At 42.0% G+C, this 19,480-nt stretch overlaps 1 protein-coding gene across 1 annotated transcript in view; it reads right to left on the bottom strand.

Moving 5' to 3' along the window:
• Nucleotides 1–619: 619 nt before the first annotated feature.
• Nucleotides 620–19,480, bottom strand: part of ppargc1b (peroxisome proliferator-activated receptor gamma, coactivator 1 beta) — a 96,347-nt gene continuing 77,486 nt past the window's right edge. The window contains exons 4-12 of the mRNA XM_039813242.1: nt 18,791–18,916; nt 14,975–16,022; nt 14,722–14,767; nt 12,359–12,423; nt 10,765–11,401; nt 9,102–9,159; nt 8,614–8,732; nt 7,493–7,620; nt 620–7,053 (exon numbers count right to left, since the gene is read on the bottom strand). Of these exons, the coding sequence (XP_039669176.1) occupies nt 6,962–7,053; nt 7,493–7,620; nt 8,614–8,732; nt 9,102–9,159; nt 10,765–11,401; nt 12,359–12,423; nt 14,722–14,767; nt 14,975–16,022; nt 18,791–18,916 (2,319 nt within the window). The 3' untranslated portion in view covers nt 620–6,961. The remainder of the gene's footprint in view (nt 7,054–7,492; nt 7,621–8,613; nt 8,733–9,101; nt 9,160–10,764; nt 11,402–12,358; nt 12,424–14,721; nt 14,768–14,974; nt 16,023–18,790; nt 18,917–19,480) is intronic.

The following is a 19,480-nucleotide window of genomic DNA, read 5'->3' as shown; positions in this document are numbered from 1 at the left end:
TTAAACATACATGTGGCGCACTGAATCCTTAGGATGAACTGTATCTGTGGATGTTTTTTTTTCCACAAATAGACTGGATTCATGTTAAGACATTTTAGATTTTGAAAAAGCTAACAACAATTTGGTGGCCCCCCCTGCAGTAAGTTGGATGACACCCTAGGGGTCCCGGACCCACTGTTGAATACCTCTGCTCTAGAGCACCACATTTGTATTCAGTCCCATTTGAGTGACATTTACTAAAAACTACAGTACCCAGCTGTTTTAATGAAATTACAGATCTACACATTTGTGATCTGATTTTAAAGATTTACGTCTTTAGTAACAAATGGAATAGTTTGTTTTGGTATTTTCATGGGATCTGTTTACAAGAAGAAAAATGTAGACGTTTTATCCTTTAAACTGACCAAACTATGACCCAACTTCATCCAGGTAATTCAGGAACAAATGTTGATAGGTAAATTGTGAAAAATCAGTGATTAAAAAGTAAGTAAGTCTGTAAGCTTTATTTTGACATTTTAAAACTAAATGCCCTAAATGGTCAACAGTGAGCAATCACATCTTTACATTTCAATATGCTATTTGGACCTTTGTCTGTCAAAAATCACCACATACACTGAAATAATGCTGTTCATTAGGATTTTATTTTTTGGAGGCAAATCAATGAATATATGTACTTTATACAGTATATGAGGAGCACATCTCTACAGTTCCATAATGTAAACAATCTCTGAAGAGAAATGTATTCAGTTTAAAAGGAAGCCATAGTCTTCTGTTTTAAACTATTTACATGAATTAAAATATAATTTATAACATCAGATACTTCCGCTTCTATGAAACTAGATTTTAACAATTCAAAAATACTGAAATGCCTTTGTCTCCACATTCTCAAGACATATGAAATCACACAAAACGGAGAAAAAAAAAACACCATTTAAAGACATCCAAACTAAGTGGCGTATAAATACAAAAAAGAAACGCAAAAAATAAAACCAACATATGTAAAAATATAAAATCTCGCTAGCAGTATTTACCTTTTTTTGTTTTACCAAAAACTAAGTTAAAAAAAAATAATTCGTGAATTTGATAGTCATTAGATGTAAATAGACAATAAAATCAATAGTAATGAAAAACAAACAAAAACAATGTATGCCCTTTTATGTCAAAATATTTTTATCCACCAAAAAAAACACACCCACTCACATTTAGCAGATTTTGACAGTTTGCAGTCTGTACTAAGTGCCTATTTGACATCACTGTTGCCATCAAGTTTGACAGGTTGCCCATTAGATTTTCTGTGTACTGTACAACTTTTGATGTTGAAATATGACACAACCTTGTCACAGATCAAACACAGAAGTGGAATCTGAGGCCGGTATTGCAAACACTTCTGTCCTGGTAGGGGCTAATTTGATGGTGTAGCTAGATGACAGGTACATTGTTTTTTCAAAAACTAAAAACAGTAAGTGACACAAAAAACAAGTGTTTTTAGTGGGCCATGGCATCGGAAACATGACATCTCTAAAACTGAATCTGACGTGGCTGTCGAAGACGCCACATTTTTCACGAGCCATCACGAGCCACGCTCTTTATCGTTGAAGTTTTGTCTTTTTTGGTCAACTTGCCTATCAAGTTTTATGGTTTTCTTGCCATTTTCCATTTTTCTGAAATGAAGAATGGACAAAAAGGTATTGCATTCTGACGAGGGGATTGTTTTTTAGTTTTTTTGAAAGTTTTTTTTACGTTTTATTTTATTTTCTGGATTCGTTGCCCATCGACCTAGGACCTAGACCAAGTGGACAGCAGTATTATTATGTTGAAATGTGTCAACGTGTTCTCAAAAACACTGAGGAGAATGGTCAACATCAAAGTTTTCTATAAGAAAGTATATAATCATCTAGATATCTACACAAACACACAAATATATATATTCATATATATGTATATATCTTTTTATAATATGGCTATTGAAAAAAGTTTTAATTACGTCAGTAATTATTTAATAATAAACCACATTGGATTGGAAAGGAGTTGAAACTAAAATAAAAGCTAGTGGTAGCTTTGTTTTCCCCCCACCCCGATTGATTTTTAAGGCTTGCCATGATGAAAATTGGGGTTGTTTCGACCTCTAGAACAATGGAGGCACAGCGGCAGCCACTGTAGAAATCCCACCACATGCTTTCAGTCTCAAGATTTCCTCAAATAGGCGGAAGTCTGAATTCTGGATTATAAATTGAAACTATGCTCTTCCTCCACAAAGACAACCAAGCAACAAGTTAAACAAGAGCTAGCTTTGCCACATACAATAGTTTTATGTGAAAAGGTTAGCAAAGTGTTAAGATTTGCTGACTAAAAGCCTTTTAAGGTAACATGTTTGGTCATCGGTAAGAACTAAATTGGAAAACGTTCCACATGAGTTTAAAGGCAAATTTCTTCTCCCATTCACACCCTTGACTTCCACCCTTTCTCTCGCACTACTTCAAGGTAAAACTACTGTTTGTGCAGCATTCACAAATTTGTCGAATCAGGCTGCCTTCTCGCTTTACCGTCTATCCTGCTTCAGTACTTTACAATCTTGCTAACACAAAGCTAGAATGCCTCCCAGCTAGTTGGACCATAACACCATTCTGTAACTTATCTTTGATTGTAATTGATTCTATCCAAGTGCTTCCTTTTTGGGATGAAGTAGAGGTGCAGCAGTGAAACTGAGATTTCTACAGTGTCTATCTCATCTGTATCGGCTAATGTGACTTGAACCGGGTCAAACCAGCGACAACTTGCTTTTTTTTTTCTCCTTTTCCTCCCTCCCACATTCCTTTCCCAGTCATACATGTATAGTTATTTGCTGTTACTGTAAATGTTCAATGCAACTCACATTTGAACAAACCTGTGCACCATCAAAAAGGTGGTAAGAACATAGTTACAATGGCTTCCTTTTCAACAAGAAGAAAAAACTGTGAAGATATTTCACTACTTGGGACGTTATTTGTGCAAGAGTATATTAATACAATTCGTTTTGTATACGTGTTATGTGTTTACAACGCAACTTACCACATTCTTCCTGTAGATTTTTGGGATTTTTTTTGTGTGTGTTAACAGCAGTCTACATAGAGTACAGTAGCCTATTGAATCTGCGGCTCATAGACTGCCCGTGCTGTCGTTCAACAACCAACCATACACTGTACATTATTACCTCAGTTTTTCGGAAAGGCTGTCTTAAAGATAAGATTATTACGTATTGCATTTCAAATTGCTTTTAAAGAAAGGAAAAAAAAACATAAAAAAATATTTTGTCATTTCATAAACAGCAAAGAAAAAAAATCTACTTGTATCTCTTTTAGTTTCAGTGTTAACAGTGTTGGACTTTGTGTTATGTTAATTTTTTTCCCTTCATTTCCTCCCTGTACTGAAAAAAAAAACATGAAGTCATTGGAACTAAACTGACCATATGTCTGATTAGCAATCAACTATGACCCGCCACTTTAAAAAAACAAAAAAAAAACACACACACACACACACACACACAATACATGTTATGTTTACAACGAGGCATAGTGCTATATACACATTTTATATTCATATATTATATTTACTTTTTTAATATGTAAACCAGCACATTCTCTCACTTTTTAGTAGTATACATACTAAGCACAAATACTCATTCAGTTGCAATTAGTTGTTAAAATGTCGGTTTTTTCTTCCTTTAAAAGAAAAAAAAAAGTTGACACCTTGTTTCTCAATCAGTATGTATAGCACTAAATTGTATTTGTTTAGTTTTAGACATCAGTGAGCCTGGAGGAAGGTAACGCTAGGCCTCTAGGCCACTTCACTTGCTGTTTTTTTTTTGTTTTTTTTTAAACACTGAATAAGGCGCCTTTGTACTTAGTGTGCGTTCCTAATAAAGTCAAAGGAGAATCTAGTGATGTAAACATTCAATTTTTTGTGTGTTACCAAGGAGTTGATTAGATAGACAAAAGACAAGGAAGAGGATGGGGCTGGAGGATTACCTGTTAAAAAGCATGGGAGTTTACCGGGTTTAGGAAAGACCTTGTAAAAGGGCCTTGAACCCGTGAGAAACGGAAAGCGATTGAGTTAAAGTTAGAGAGTCGGGCTGCGTTTTATTGAAATTCCTGGGCAAGGAGAGGAGGAACGGGGAAATCAGGAGGAATGGCGCGTCCCTAGAGAAAACAGGAACATTTAGGGAATCTTCCCCTCCAAGCGCACTCAAGGAACCAACCAACCACCAAGCCACCGTTCAACCCCTCCCCACCCCTCCTCACCGACCTGCAAGCGTCAGCAGTGTCTGACTCAAACACGAGACAAAGACGAAACACTCAGTTACACACGGACACACGGTCGAGACTCCAAGAAACGGACACGCTAAAAACCATTATGAGGCAAGCGAAAGAGTTAGAGAAAGAGAGATTATTCCCCTCACGTGGGGCTTAGGAGGAGTCATAGTATAAAAAAATCAAACACAATCCCCCAAACTACCCATAAAACCGCACATAAAGAACATTTTTGACAAAAAAAAAAAAGAAAAAGTGAGAAGATGGGGGAGAGCATCCAGTAGAAGACGGAAATAAAAACACAGGGGGAGCAGGGATGGATGGATGTGAGGTAGAGATGCTCAGCTGATACAGTACCTCGCGGACGAGAAACCAGATTCTCGGCCAATTGTTCGTTTTTTTTTTTACTTTCAAGCCCATCCCTCGCTTGTTCCCTGGCTGTGTAGGTTTGGTACCACTGTATTGGCGGGTTTGGAGGCTCTCTCCCTTTTCACGGCAGGTGCTACTGGCTGCATCAGGAATGTCAATTAGGTGCTACTTAGACTGTACTTCAAGCCATTAATTTGTCACATGCAGTCAACGGGGACGACTAAGCAGGTGTATCCTTAAAAGCACCACAGATCTCCACAACCTTGGGCAAGCAGAAATGGGGGAAATACGATGATTACATTCAGATTCTTGAATACATTCCATCTGAACCAACAGATTAGTCTACTTCTGGCAATGGCACTATTGCATGGGTGGATTATGGAGAGCAAATTGGTCTTGTTCTTCTTTGTACTTTGAAACCCAATGTCAAGCTAACCAAACGTGACGCACTAGCGTCAACAGGAAAATAAATGATTCCTAAACAATCAAAAAAAGCACTTACAGTAGAGAACTTACAGTACTTTGTGAAAGAAGATTAGATTGGGATGATCTGGACAAAGAGCGAATGTGGTAACTTCATACTGAGTTCAGCAATGAACTAAGTATGGCACGGTATGTAAATGGGTCTTATGGCTACCATCTTCATTTCCCCATTGTGTGCCTGCTCGCTGCAGTCCCAATGTAAACAAAATGAGTTGCATTGGCTGTGGCATTCAGGGGGTGTCATTAGGCTGCAGCCTTTATTGGACACATGTTCAGTATCAAAGATACTTCACGACCCCTTTTAGATGTGGGAAAGAAATGCACGCGAAATCAACCCATGAAGTATGTAAAAACACACTTCTGAATAACCCGCAATGACACTAGCCAATTCTGACTCAGCCCTGAAATAATTTCTAACTTTAATTATTTTCTAATTCCCAATCCTAGGATTAACTTTTACAGAAACCGTAAATAATGTTTAAAATCTGGTCAGACTAGTATTTTTAATATTTTCTTGTTTTTTTTCTTATTTTAAAGCCAACTCACAACATGTGCAACATTTAAGAGAAGACTTTTTTTTCCAGGAAATAGTCGGGGTCTTAATGTATAAAAACTCCTAGCAAACAGAGCCTGCAGCAGCCAGTAGCAGAAGCCAAAATAGTCAGCATGGCAGAGTTAGAGATTAGAGTCAAAGGGGGAAAGTGGAGGACAGCGGAGGCATTTGCCTCCTTAGGCCCAGATCAGACATAGTGCGTTTTAGCAGCCTGGGGTGGTTTTGTGTAATCATTTTCAATGAGATCGAAGCGTTTTGCGTTGCTGAGCGTTTTGCGTTTTTTTTTTTCGGAGCGCCCTGAATGCCTTGAGTTGAAAAAAACTTGAACTCAGAGCGGAGAAAACGCCTGACGTCAAAAAAAAGACGCAACTTGTCTGATCGGGGCGTCGTCAACAAGAAAGGCAGTGCAGTGCGCCTCGCGTTTTTTTTGCAACCTGCAAACGCGCTCTGTCTGATCGCGGCCCGTACAGTGCATAGATCAAATCAAGGAAGCACTACAGTTACAAAAAAGAAAACATGATTTTTTTTCTTCTTCATTTTAGATTTGTAAACTTTATCAGTCATCAAATGATTACGTTAAATGTTTTTTTCATATTCTTTGTCCATAACACACACACACACACACACACAATAGATTTTAAAATTTGTAACATCCACAATTTTTGCTAAAAGAAAGCAGGGTTAATTTTTTTTTTGTTCTGGTTATACAACCGCACAACTTCCATGGTGAACACAGCTTGCAGGTTCACCACACGTAACCGGAAAAAGGGAGTTTATTTTTCTTTTTTTTTCCTTTTTTTTTTTTACAAAACAAACAGAACAAAGAACACGCAGAAACACACACGACGAAGACCAACGCAACGCAGGAATAGCAAGGATTTGCTACAGAGGTCTCTCTTGCCCAGCTCATCCAGCCGGGCGATGGTGCCACCAACACAGACGGCTTGGTTTTTGTTGTTCAGCAAAGAACTATCATTATCGTTTGTAGTTGTTGTAGCATTGCTGTTAAATGTCCTTCTTCCTCCATTGTCTCTTAACTCCTCCGGACTCCCAGTGGCTTCCTCGTTTTTAAGCAGTATCCTCCGGGGAAAGAAACTTAAAAAAAACAACGAGGTCCTTATCGTTACTTTATTCCAATGGTAAAAATGTAAACATTTTGCGAAGTTGCCTTGCATGGAGGTACTAAAAGGCCTGTCTGATGGCAGAGCCCAGTAGTAGGAGGGGTGTTGCTGCAGTTCACTAAGGCTGACCAGTCAAGGGTGCCGGGCTGTCAGCGGTGCAGGGACTTTTGGGCCTCCTTCAGCAGAGTGTCAAAGTCCAGTGCATCGTACTTGCTCTTGACGGGGCCCGGACCTGCCTCATCTACAGTACACGACAGAAAAAAAGGGTTATAGTCAAAGACAAAAAGTCAAATTCCAAGTTTTGTCCTTGCAGAGAACATTTCCTCTCAATCTTACTCGAGTACAATTTACTTTAAAGATCATGACAACTTGAACATTTTCGATTGACCGTGTGCTTCTTAAACACAGCTGCAGTAAATGTGCGTGGTGTAGAATCGTGTAGAATTTAGCTTTTGTTGAATTTTGACACACAAATTTGCGCCACTGTCCGATTGCAAACCACTTGATAAATCTGGTTTGTCACAAACAAAAATAGCTACTAATAATACTATAGTAGTTATTGGCTACCGCAAAACCGGGCATAGTAGCTATATGACTACGCTAAATCACCATACTGGTTTACTTTTTGAGCCACTTACAGTGTAACTTTGTCAGTGTGTGTGTGTGTGTGTGTTCATTACCAAGATCTATGTAGCGTTTCCTTGTCAGCCTCCGTAGGCCTGCAGGTCCATTCTGGAAAACAGTCTCCCGCTCTCTCCAGTGCTTTTGAACCCCCGACTGGCGGATCTTTATCACCCCGCAGCGTTCTCTACAAACAGACAGGTAGAGAGACAGACGTGCGTGCATTAAGATAATGACAGTTTGCTCTTGGGAGGATGAGAAGGTACATACTGGCATCCGAATAGATGGACAATGCTAAATGAATTATATGCCTCCTTTCATTCAATGTGCATCCAATGCACCAATTGAAAGAATGATTGGATTGAAGTGGTCCAATACAGAAAAACCACGGAGGAAATGAGGAAATCTGATCAAATTTTTCCCTGGATGATGAAATGAGGAACTCTGATCTGATTTTTCCCTGGACTGATGCCTGATTTTTATTAACCACATGAAGTACATTGGAGCACTGTATCAAAGTTAAAAGAACAAATGTACAAAACTTGAAAGGACACATGTTCGGGTTTGTCTGCAACAACAAAAAAAGGGCACCCTTATTTTGTTCAGCTTTTTTAAAGTCATGTTTAATTAATCCCCACGGGGAATTTGTCCCCCTGTAATTGACCCATTTAGAAGCAGCTGCTAGACAGTGTCTAGCCAGGGACCCCAACTCCAGTTCAGAGGTCAGTGTCTAGTACCACTAGGCCTGACAAATGTGTTCCAACAAATTGTCAGGGTTTGTGATTTCTTTTAATTCTGCTGAAGACTTTAAAAAGTTTACAGCCCATCCTTAAATAGTTAATCAGCAAATACTGCTTTCTTATTTTCTCATTATCTTTTGTGTTTATTGCATCTCAACACTGTTTCCCATAGGTTGCCAGATTACTTCACTTCACTTACTTCCAGACTGGCATTTCTGACTTACTATTTACATTTTCATTTCATTTCAAGCACTAACATCTCATTCTAGTATGAATTAATGACATTACAACAATACTTCCAACTGATAATAAAGGCTGCATTTAAAACTGTCAATCTGTGCCCTATAGCACAAAAAAAAAAAAAAAGTTTACTGTATCTTTAAAAAAAGCTCCCATAGCTCCTCTCTTCAGATCGATGGTTTCCGGATCAGGACACTTACTCGTTGCAGATGATGACTTTGCAGTCCTCAGGTTTGCCGAAAATCTGGAAGCGTTTCCTCAGCATGTTCTGGGTCACGCTGGTTGGCAGGTTGTGGATGTAAAACACCTGGCAGTTGTCCTGGCAACAGGGAAACCATGGCAACAGTCAGGACAGGGGACAATACAGAATACAGATAGACGTGGGAACTGAAGCAGGAAGGGTGAGTGTAGGGCGGCATCCTGAGACTCTACACTTCACACGCCCCTGTGTTCATTTACATGCAGTCCGAATCTGAAGAGACATTATATGGTATCAGTATGCTAAGTGTGTTGGCATGTCCAAAATCGGGTCCCAAAATCATCTTTGGTTGTTTTGGGGCATGAACCATTTGACCTTTAGAGGTGTGTTTCATAGTCTGGTGATCTCAGGGCTATTGAGGTGCAGTTCCTTTAATTCAACACTAATGCTGTATGCAGAAGACTGCAGAGCGTGAATGTTCTACTGTACCTCGTCAGACTTGGCTTTGTTCCTCTGCTTGTCGTCGGGACAGATCTCTGAGTTCTCACTAAAAGAGAACAAGAAAGAGAAGGGGAAGGAGAGAGAGCATGGTCAGTGAGATAAGGACGGACACAAGGTGAAAGTGAAATGTCAGACATGACAGAAATGGGCGAACCGCGGCAGAAAAGGAGACTTTCTTCCACTGACTGCAGAACAGCACTGTCTCTTACTTGTACATCCTTTTTCGCTGCCATTGTCTTCCATGTTCAGAAATCATCTGACTGTTGACCTTACTCCGTGTGAGACAGTCAATTTAAACTGTATCTTACAAGGATAGAAATGAATACTGACCTTATTCTAAGTTGGACAGTAGTAGACTGATCTCATGAAGTGGCGTTATGTATGACACGCAAATTCATATGCCATTTTTGGCGTGTTATCAAGATGCGTACTCGCTTTTTAGCGTGTTTATCAACGCCGTTTGGCCTCCATTGACTTACATTACCTTGTGATTGCACGTGAATTCACGGCGTGGTAAGTAGTATGAAAGGGCTAAAATCTGCGTAGGGAGGCTGGTCGGGGGGGCGGATGGGTCAAACAACACAGGACTTTAACCCAGGAGACTGGGGATCGTGTCCCGCGTGTCACGTTTCCTAAACCCAACCCGTCCGCTGTATACGGTGCTCAAAATGCGTCCAGATAACACGCCACTTGGCTTAAGAAAGTGGGCGTGTATGTTTACGCAAAGTCATGATGTCATGTTGACAGTATTGTCACTGATTGAAAGGTTGTACATGAGTTGAGAACGATTAGTTTTTCGTACTGTATTTCTGTTTTCATGCTAAAGATCAGAACGCAGTTAGTGACTAAATACCTAAATCACCCTCACAGTCCAGCGCATCACCCTTTGTACATTCAGACATTTGTGAGAAAGAAAGAAGTAATAAAATGTTATTCCACATTCAAAAGCAGCAAGGTGAACGGTTGGTCGCATTTCTGCAATGCAACTGCGACACGGTTCTTTTGACTAGCCACAAGATGCAACTCGTTGAGGTAACAACGGTTGATGCTTTGACTTGACGTTTGCGGCGCATTTCAACCAAAGATTTCTGCACGTAGAGTCAGAGTTAAGCATTCAACATGATCGGTTTTCATTTTGGCACCTTCGTTGACCCTTGTCTCCTAGGTTGGGTGAGGATATGCCGCAAGACGATAGAAATTTGTTGATTTTCTATTTTGCAATGACACTGTACTTCAAGACATTTGTATTTTACAGAAACAGAAGAGTACATTCAGACAGTAGACACTGCGTTGTGAAGCAGTTGGATTACTGTATGTGGCACAATATTCTGAGAAAATGACACCATAGAGAGTTATACTTGGATAGACTCGAGATGCAGAGTTGTTCTTTCAATTTCTCTCATTCTAATACTGTCTTCTACTCTTATTGTCTCCTTCCTTCTGTTGTTGCTGTACGTTTATTTGATTAGGACAATGCACATTAATCAACATTTCTGTAAATGCGCCAGTGTTAGCCAGTCGGCTAATTTTCAAATTCTGCCACATGCTTCTCTATCTTCCCACTGCATTTCATTGTTAATCTTATCTCCTTGACCCATATTCTCACACCTCTCCTTCCCCTCCTCCCGCACTCATTGGCTCTCTGTCTCACCTGGAGTCTGTCTTGCTGGCCGGGGAGTCGGGACACAGGTGGAGGATGGGGGAGGGGGAGCGAGACGCAGATGAGCGCTCCGCCTCTTCCTCGGAGACTGGCGGCGTGGCAGCTGCCGACTGGCAGTGTAGCGGCGGCGATGATGATATCACCAGCGGCGGCGTGTGGTGCTCAAGCAGTTCCGCGATTTCCGACACCACCAGCCTTTCCCTGTTCTCCTTTCCATTTCCATCCGATACCTGATCGTCGGCAGCTTTGGGTGCTTGGGAGCTGACTCCATCGCCCCCTCCTTGGGCCTGCAAGATGGCGCCGAGCATGGCGGCGCTGCGCTTGCGGCTCTCCCCGAGGCTCAGTGCACAGTAGTCGTGGTCCCCAAAGGCGCGGTGGGTGTCGGTGTCGCCGGCCTGGCCCATGCGCCGCAGTTGGGCATACAGCTCCGTTTGCTCTGGAAGCTTGCGCTGGTGGTGGGTGCGGCTCAGCCAGGACGAGCCCCTCGCGGCCGTGCTGGCGTTGGTGCTTGAGGCCTCGCTGCCACCATCGGCGCCAACCGTTCCTTCACCTCCCTTTCCTCCCTCGGCCGGCTTGAAGAGCTCATCCTCCACTGGTTTGTGAGGCGGGGTGGTGGGAGGGGTGAGACCTGAGGGGGGAGGGAAGGGATACCCTGGTGAGCACTGCTTCCTGCCAACAAATGGTCCAGCAACATAACCTCCCCCTTTATTAGTTTTTTTTTTATGAAACAATTTTTTGATTGGACAATCGCTGCAAAGATAACAGGATTAGTTGTCAACTATTAAATGAATTGCTAACTATTTTGATAAACGATTAATCGGTTTGAGTAATTTTTTATTTAAAAAAAGGAAAAGAAACCGCTCTGATTCCAGCTTCTTAAATGATAGATAGATAGATAGATAGATAGATAGATAGATAGATAGATAGATTTGTATTGATCCCAAAACAATGGGAAATAGCTGTATGTGAATATTGTTCTAGTTTCTTCCCTCTTCTGTGACAGTTAAGTGAATATCTTTGACTTGTGGACAAAACAAGACATCTGAGGACGCCGTTTTGGGCTTTGGAAAAACACTGATCCACATTTTCACCATTTTCTGACATTTTATAGACCAAACAACTCATCCATTGATTGAGAAAATTATCAACAGATTAATCCAGGTCTAGGTCGCCGCTGCAAATGAGAACCTGTTCTCAACGGCCTACCTGGTTAAATAAAGGTTAAAAAAATTAAGAAATAAATCAACATTTAAAATAATCGCAGCAGTTGCAGCCCTACTTTGGACAGAGCCATGTGTTTCCCCCTTTGCTCAGTATTTATGCTAAGCTAAGCTAACAGGCCATTGGCTCCAGCTCCATATTTACCGTATAGATGTGAGAGTGGTATCGATCTTCTCATCTATCTCGTAAGTCTACTGTGTCTCTGACAATGCTGATGCACGGCTTCCTCTTACTTCTAGTCCCAAACCAAATAAGATTTGGCCCCCACTATCCCTGTCCTTTATGGCCGCATCTTTAGAGCTGTAACCTGTTGACATCAACGTATATTTAAACAAACAATTGAGAAAACATGAGATGGATTTACCTGCCGTTCCACACAGATCCACACCGAGCGTCTGCTCAAAAGGCTTGGTGCTGTACTGGGACTCTCTGGTGGAGAGGAGACAACAGATCAAAGGAGAAAGAAAGAGAGAGAGAGAAAGAAAGAGAGCGAGAGAAAGAAAGAGAGAGAGATTAAGGTGTGCTGTGTCATGCTGGAATCGGTTGTAATTTTTAAACATCCACGCCAAAAGGAATCCAATAACAGCATTAAAGGGCTCCCAGTAAAAATAAAAAAGGCCACAGTTTTCAGCTGATGTCTGCTGAATTTGAATTATGTTTCTCCCTGTAAATGCTAGTGGCATTTCTCGCCACTCCTCATTTCTTATCACAACAACCATATGTACTCCGCTGTCCTCTCCCCTGTTCTTCTCCTGCTTTCTATTTCTGGCTGTCTGTTTCTGTTTCTTTCCAGTTGCCTTGAAAGGCAGGAGTGGTGCCGAGTGGATTGGCTTCAGGCGGGATATTACTTACCCTCCACAGAGAACAGGAGAGTCAAATATATATATATATATATTTTTTTTTTTTTTAAAACACACAACTCTTTCTTTTTTGGTGAGCACTTCAGAAGACAGATTCATTTAGAAGATGGACCGACGCCAGGGGTTAGTACAGGAAACACATCCCGCTCTGTAACTGGATGGAGCTGGAGAAGTTCCAGGGTCTGAGGAGGGATGGGTGGGGAGGTTCATTTGGAAAAGTAAAGAGCAGTGGGGGCACTCTGTCTGGCGCAGATCAAAGTCTGAGTATTGAATAGGGATCTTTGAATAAAATGGCTGAATTTGGGGGCCGGCTTATCTCGTTACAATTTCCAAATAGTATACAGTCTTATGAGATTATACATGACATGACTGCAAACCATGCTTTAATGAATCCAGACTCTTTCACGTCATATTCTTTCTCCCTTACGACTTTTTAAGTGACACGTCTACCACTGACAGCGCTTCCAGATTCACAATTTGACCTGGTCCAGATAGTTCTGTTGCACTTTGGTATGCTAAATGTCAAGATGTTCATAAGTATTGGATTGTCTATTCAGCTGTCTTAACTTAGTTTTAGAGGCTTTTCCTCTAATTAATGAATTATGGACTGCTGCCACATTGTGAAGCATTAGATTATATAATTTAGACAATGAAACAAATACACAAATAGGATCAAGTCAATTAGTGCTGAATTTTTTAAATTACAGCAATGATTATTAACGCAGTAGTTGACATGTTTACAGGCATTAGATTAGTACAGCTGAAACAATCCTCTGCTCCTTAATGGAATCGGTTCCTGGCTCAGTACACTCATAAATTAACGATTCTGATGGTGTTCAATGCGTTTCCTCCGCAATGTGGAACAGTAGCTCCCACTGAATCCATTTAGAATTTATATCAGACCCTAAGTGGGGGAACTCTACCTGGAGTACTGTTGTGCATTAACTTTAAGTGCATACAAATACTGGAGCGATATGAGCTTACATTTTAAGTTAATGTCTTCCACTTTGGCTCTAATTACCAAAATCTGGATCACACACTAGTAGAAAAAATGGATCATTACCTAGCGTCAGTGTCATCTTCTACTGAGATTGATACTTTGCTGGTTTTATCTGGAATCCTTTACGTGATGCAATTTGTTATTAAAGATACACTATACTGCTTTTATCAGATCCTATAGTGAGACTTTTTTTTTCCAAAACTAACTTTTGCTGAGGTAATTTAATAACACCTGTCTGAAAATGGGTTGTGAAGTACAAATAGTTAGCAGTATGAATTTTAAGAGGCAGTTTACATTAAGGGCCAGGTATAACATTTCACTATAATGAAAGCATATGTTTGTCATTAAAGGATTTCCCATGAGGCATCTACCTTACACCTGTCTGCTCTGCAAAATAAATAACAAGAAGAGTGTGATTTCTGGAAATTAGCACACCAACAGTTTAGCTACAGCTAACATTGGAAGTGGAGTTTTAATAGTAATCATTAATGCACTTTAATTAAGTCATTTTGGAGCATATGGTTAGAATTACAAGAGGTGAACTTCTGCTACATTTTGTCGGTCTTCAAAATAAATTATTTATAAAAACCTACACTGTTGTTGGTCTCGTTTTAGCTTACAAAATAGCTGGTTATGAACTACTGTAATAGGTATTTTTGTTTCCGTACAGTTTCCGATTGCACTATGTAGCATTCTAAAACAACTGACCGTTCAGTAAGAGGGCCGGGAAAAGACATTCATTAAAGGATGCTTCCGCAATTCTTAACATTAAGTACTCTGCTACTGCAGACTAGATGCTGCATAATGCTGCACCAAGCTTGTACTGTATGATAAAACACAGCAGGACCTTTACATAGAGAAACTCACCCAGTGGACTTGGGGTTGAGAGGCAGACAGAGGCAGGCCCGCTTTTCTGCAATCAGAATAAAAAGCCAGTTACAACCATGCACAACATGGAATATGCGTGTCTCTTTGATTTTTCCCTTCTTAACAATGAGTGTGAAAGTGTCTGGAAAGTTATGGGTTATAATCAGAGTCTTAAAATAAAGTCTGATATTATCAGAACATTGAGATAACCCTGTGGTATGACTGTAGCCTGCATCTTTCCTATCCATCTCACCGTGGCAGCAGGGTTCGGTCGGCTCCGTTGTACCAGCGCTGCCGTCCCCCGGCGTTAGCTGCTCTGGCTGCTTCTCCGTCGTCGTCGTCCCCCCTCCTGCTTGGGTTGGCGTGAGTTTGACCCCTGCTCGTCCCTCCTCCCTCTCCTCCCTGTCCCTCCCCTCTCCTTCCCTTGCCCGTCCAGGCCGCAGCCTCTTGGCGAAGCGGCTGGGGAAGGAGGCCAGGCGTCGGGAGCGCCGAACCGAGAAGGAGCCGCCGTCCTCTGCGGTCTCCTCTGGGCTTTGAGGCGCCTCCGAGGAGCAGCTTCTCCTCTCGTGAGAAGAGGAGTCTTTACGAAGCTCTACCTTAGGGGCGCTGGAGCTGGGGAAGTAGGTTGAGGCGGATTTCGCCGCGGCAGAAGGAGCAGATACTCCTACTCTGTTAGGGCTGTGGGAGTATGGGGGGCTGTGCAGTCTGTAAGGCTTGCTCACATCGAAAGAGCTGCTCTGCTGCAGGAGCTCACGCAGAAGGGAGTTGGCTTTCATCTCCCTTCGCCTTGCAAAGGGGAGCCTCCTGGGGGCACTGATGCCTGTCCCAGTAAAACCTCCACTGGTCCCAGGTGTAGCCACCAAAACAACTCTGCTGTGAGAGTTTGTGGCGGCCAGGCGGGAGGCCTCAGGTCTGGCCCGAGGCCTCGGGGCTTCGCGGTCCTTACGCTCCCAGCCCTGCTGCTTGCGTGTGGGCAGGCAGTAGGTGTGCATGTACGTGATCAGCTCCACCACGGAGCGCAGTTCCTTCTCCGAGCTAAACTGTGGCTTGGCTGGCTCAGCGGGGACGGAAGCCACAACCGCCACACCCTCCACCTCGCTGCTGGAAGACTCCTCCTCTTCCTCCTCCACTTCCTCCTCCTCTTCATCCTCGTCCTCCGACTCGCTCTCCTCGTCCTCCTCTGTGTCGGGGGCCGGGGTGTCCTCCGATTCCCGGGCAGTGGTGAGGTGGCGGTGGAGTTCTGTGCACAGGCGGCCAGCCGGACGCACCGCTCGGGGCTTCCGCTCCTGACGGAGGTCACCCTGGGGGTGGAGAAACACCAACAGGAATACCAGCGTGAGACTCACTACAAAAACATCTAGCCCACAATGCAAATGTTTCAATTGCAGTCACGTGAATAGAAATTAGTTTTATTATTAAATGGAGAAAAAGGTTGGCAATGTAAGCAACCTCTGATGCTGGTGTTATGACAATAAAGAGCCCTTAAACAAATGAATAGATACATGGTAAGGGAAATGGTCTGAATTTGCAAGAGGAGGGCAAAACCTGTAGCCCTGATCTTGTTAAGCTTTTGTGAGGACCAAAGATTAGACTACAAGAACTCAATGGATGGAGACTGGGAGTGAAATAACCCTTTAGCAATCAGCCAATTTGGTTAGCCTGGTAAATTACTCTAACAGACATTTTGATCAGTACCAAAACATCTAAATATAAATACAATCATTTGGGGGTTTTCCAGCTCCTGAGCTTAATAGATAATTTTTTTTAAATAAAAACACATACGACACATCATCTTTTTAGGCTTCAGTCAAGAATATCAATACAAAATGGCAACCTTAGAAAAAAGCGACCTTTGACTCTGAGGAACTGACACTAAAACCTGACATTTACTATCAATGTTTTAGATGAAACATGTTTCATTTCTAACCAACTACTGTACCTAAGACAAATGGACCACGTAAAGTAACAAAAAAACGGACTCAAGAACATAGGAGTGTATCTTCCATTCCCTGCCCTGGATACAGGAACACTGAGCACACAGTAGTATATTCTGCTTACGACTTTGTGAGGGATGAATCAGTGTGCAGCTGCGATGAAATTGCCGATTCTATATTGCTCATAAAGAGGAAGAGAGACTATGATTCACTGTTGCCCTCTTGCCCTGTCAGTCAATACTCCCGCCATCTGCCACAGCAAAGCCACACTCCTCTAAAATTAAAGCTCAAGCGCACGCACACACACACACACACACACACACACACACACACACACACACAAACACACACAAACTGCCAGCAACAGCAAGGTTAGGAATGGCGTGCGATGGATACAGGCTTGGCTTATCCCCGCGCTGCGACCTGTGGGTATCCTCCTCTCTTGAGCCGGAGCAGAAGGCTGTCTGAAGGCTCACCATGCTTTATGCGTGTACAAGATAAATGACTGGTGTTGTAATCAATGACCACTTTCTGAAGCACAATGCTACTAGCTATCCAATTACTGCTAAGTCATACAGCAGTAGCCATAGTAAATGTCCTCTCTTCCTGACACCACATCTATCATGGGCAGCAGCTGAAGGTCTCTGCAAGCTTGAAGGCTCCACGAGTTTTTCATCTAAAATGAGATTTATCATTTGAATATATATATATATATATATATATATATATATATATATATATATAAATATATAAACATACAGTATCTCAAAAGTGAGTACGCCCCTCACATTTTAGTAAATATGTAATTATATCTTTTAATGGGACAACACTGAAGAAATTACACTTTTCTACAATGTAAAGTATTAAGTGTACAGCTTGTATAACAGTGTAAATGTGCTGTCCCCTCAAAATAACTCAACACACAGCCATTAATGTCTAAACCGCTGGCAACAAAAGTCAGTCCACCCCTATGTTAAATTCCCATAGAGTCAGGCAGATGTTTATTTTAAAAGGCCAGTTATTTCATGGATCCAGGATACTATGCATCCTGATAAAGTTCCCTTGGCCTTTGGAATTAAAATAGCCCCCCCACATCATCACATACCCTTCACCATACCTAGAGATTGGCATGGGGTACTTTCCATAAAATCATCTCTCAATGCAAATCAAACCAGCTATTAGGCTAACCGACATAAAACCATGCCAATCTCTAGGTATGGTGAAGGGTATGTGATGTTGTGGGGCTATTTTAATTCCAAAGGCCAAGGGAAGGTGTTTAGCTGACCGGTGTTTGGCTTCCCTCCGTGGCTTCAGTGCAAAACAGCGGAGGTCTGCAGAGATCTGCCAGTGTCACGTCATCTGGCAGATCACTATGCCCAAACTGCCATGACACACAGCTGGACTTAAATCAGCAACATATCTCTGCATTTTGGCAAGATTGCGGTCATAGTTAAAACAAATCAATGATAACGGATGGTAGGAAACAGTTTGTACACCCAACCATCCATCTTAACACCCTCCCTAGGAGGTTTTGCAGCCTACTACGGTATGTCACTCTACATCCACCCTTGGTTTTGACAAAGAACAGCCATTTTTTTGTTTGAGCACAAGCGGGAAAACATAACATAACATGGGTCATTGCAAGCATCTGAACAACCTATTCCTGTAATTTTTCCTAGCGCGCAGTCTTGACAACGTTGGAATGATTCATATTCAAATGCAGATCACCTGTTCTTTGTATTGTTCTGACTCTGTCCTGCAAAAGATAAGTGCAGGCACATGTTTGAAGCCCAACGTCTGCAGTGGCAGTGATGCTGATTGCAGGCCCTGCATGCAACAGTGAGTTACTTCTGACTAAACTCGCCACCTCTGGGGGGGAGGGGGGGAGTGATTGGAAAAATCCAATTTTGCTATCTCGCCAGCCTTCAGAAGACACAGGGAATGGGGCGTTAACCAGTGAATAAAGAGAGTGTGGGGCGTTGCAGCAGAACAGACTGCTCCAGTTCTACTTCAGTCTGTGAAAGCCAGAGTACGTTTGTAAAAATGTTTTAAAACATTATATTAAACTACCACTTAATGAAAACCAGCCAAATCTACCTTTAATCAGCAGGTATTCACAGTAATCCGTGCCTCACCTTGACCAGAGGTCTGACCGGCCGTAGTTGCAGGCTTCGGTTGCTATAGCGATGCCCCTGGACTCTATCTTTGTGTGCGTCGATGCCCGTGGGCATGTTGGGAGGGGTCAGCAGCAGCTTCTTTAGCTAGTGAGAAAGAGGGGGGAAAGAAGAAGTCAGTTAGGCGGCTGCACTTTGCAGATTAGCATCCAACATATTACGTGCAATGGTATTTATTTATTTCTCAGTAAGAGGACGTGCTTTTATTCTTGTAATTATGTCCTTTATGAAGACCAAAGTGGGAAACCTTCCAAACTCTTCTCCTCGCTTTTCATTCGGATTTTGAATCTATATTCTGTCAGCTGTTAACTTCCTGCAGATGGATGTTTGTACAGGGGAACAGCGTGCAGAAGAGGCCATGAGGTTATGATACTATACATTTATCACATCACTAAAGCTGACAGCTACATGGCACATTCACGTTTCTCATTAAAGAGCTGGATTCAGCCATTGCTTTCGCTATAATAACACAGAATATGACTTCTGCTCCTCAATTTCTCCTCCAGCCTTAAAGTCTTGTCTTTCTATCAATCCCTGGTCACTTTCTCATTCCTCCATGATGTCTTCTCATTTGTACCAACAAGAACCCTTTTTTTTCCATCTCATCCTCTCCATCTTACTTTTCTCCCTTCTTTCTCTACCTCCAATCTC

Source organism: Perca fluviatilis, chromosome 10 (genome assembly GCF_010015445.1).
Source record: "Perca fluviatilis chromosome 10, GENO_Pfluv_1.0, whole genome shotgun sequence".
Classification (NCBI taxonomy): domain Eukaryota; kingdom Metazoa; phylum Chordata; class Actinopteri; order Perciformes; family Percidae; genus Perca; species Perca fluviatilis.
This window is presented reverse-complemented; position numbering and strand designations above follow the sequence as displayed.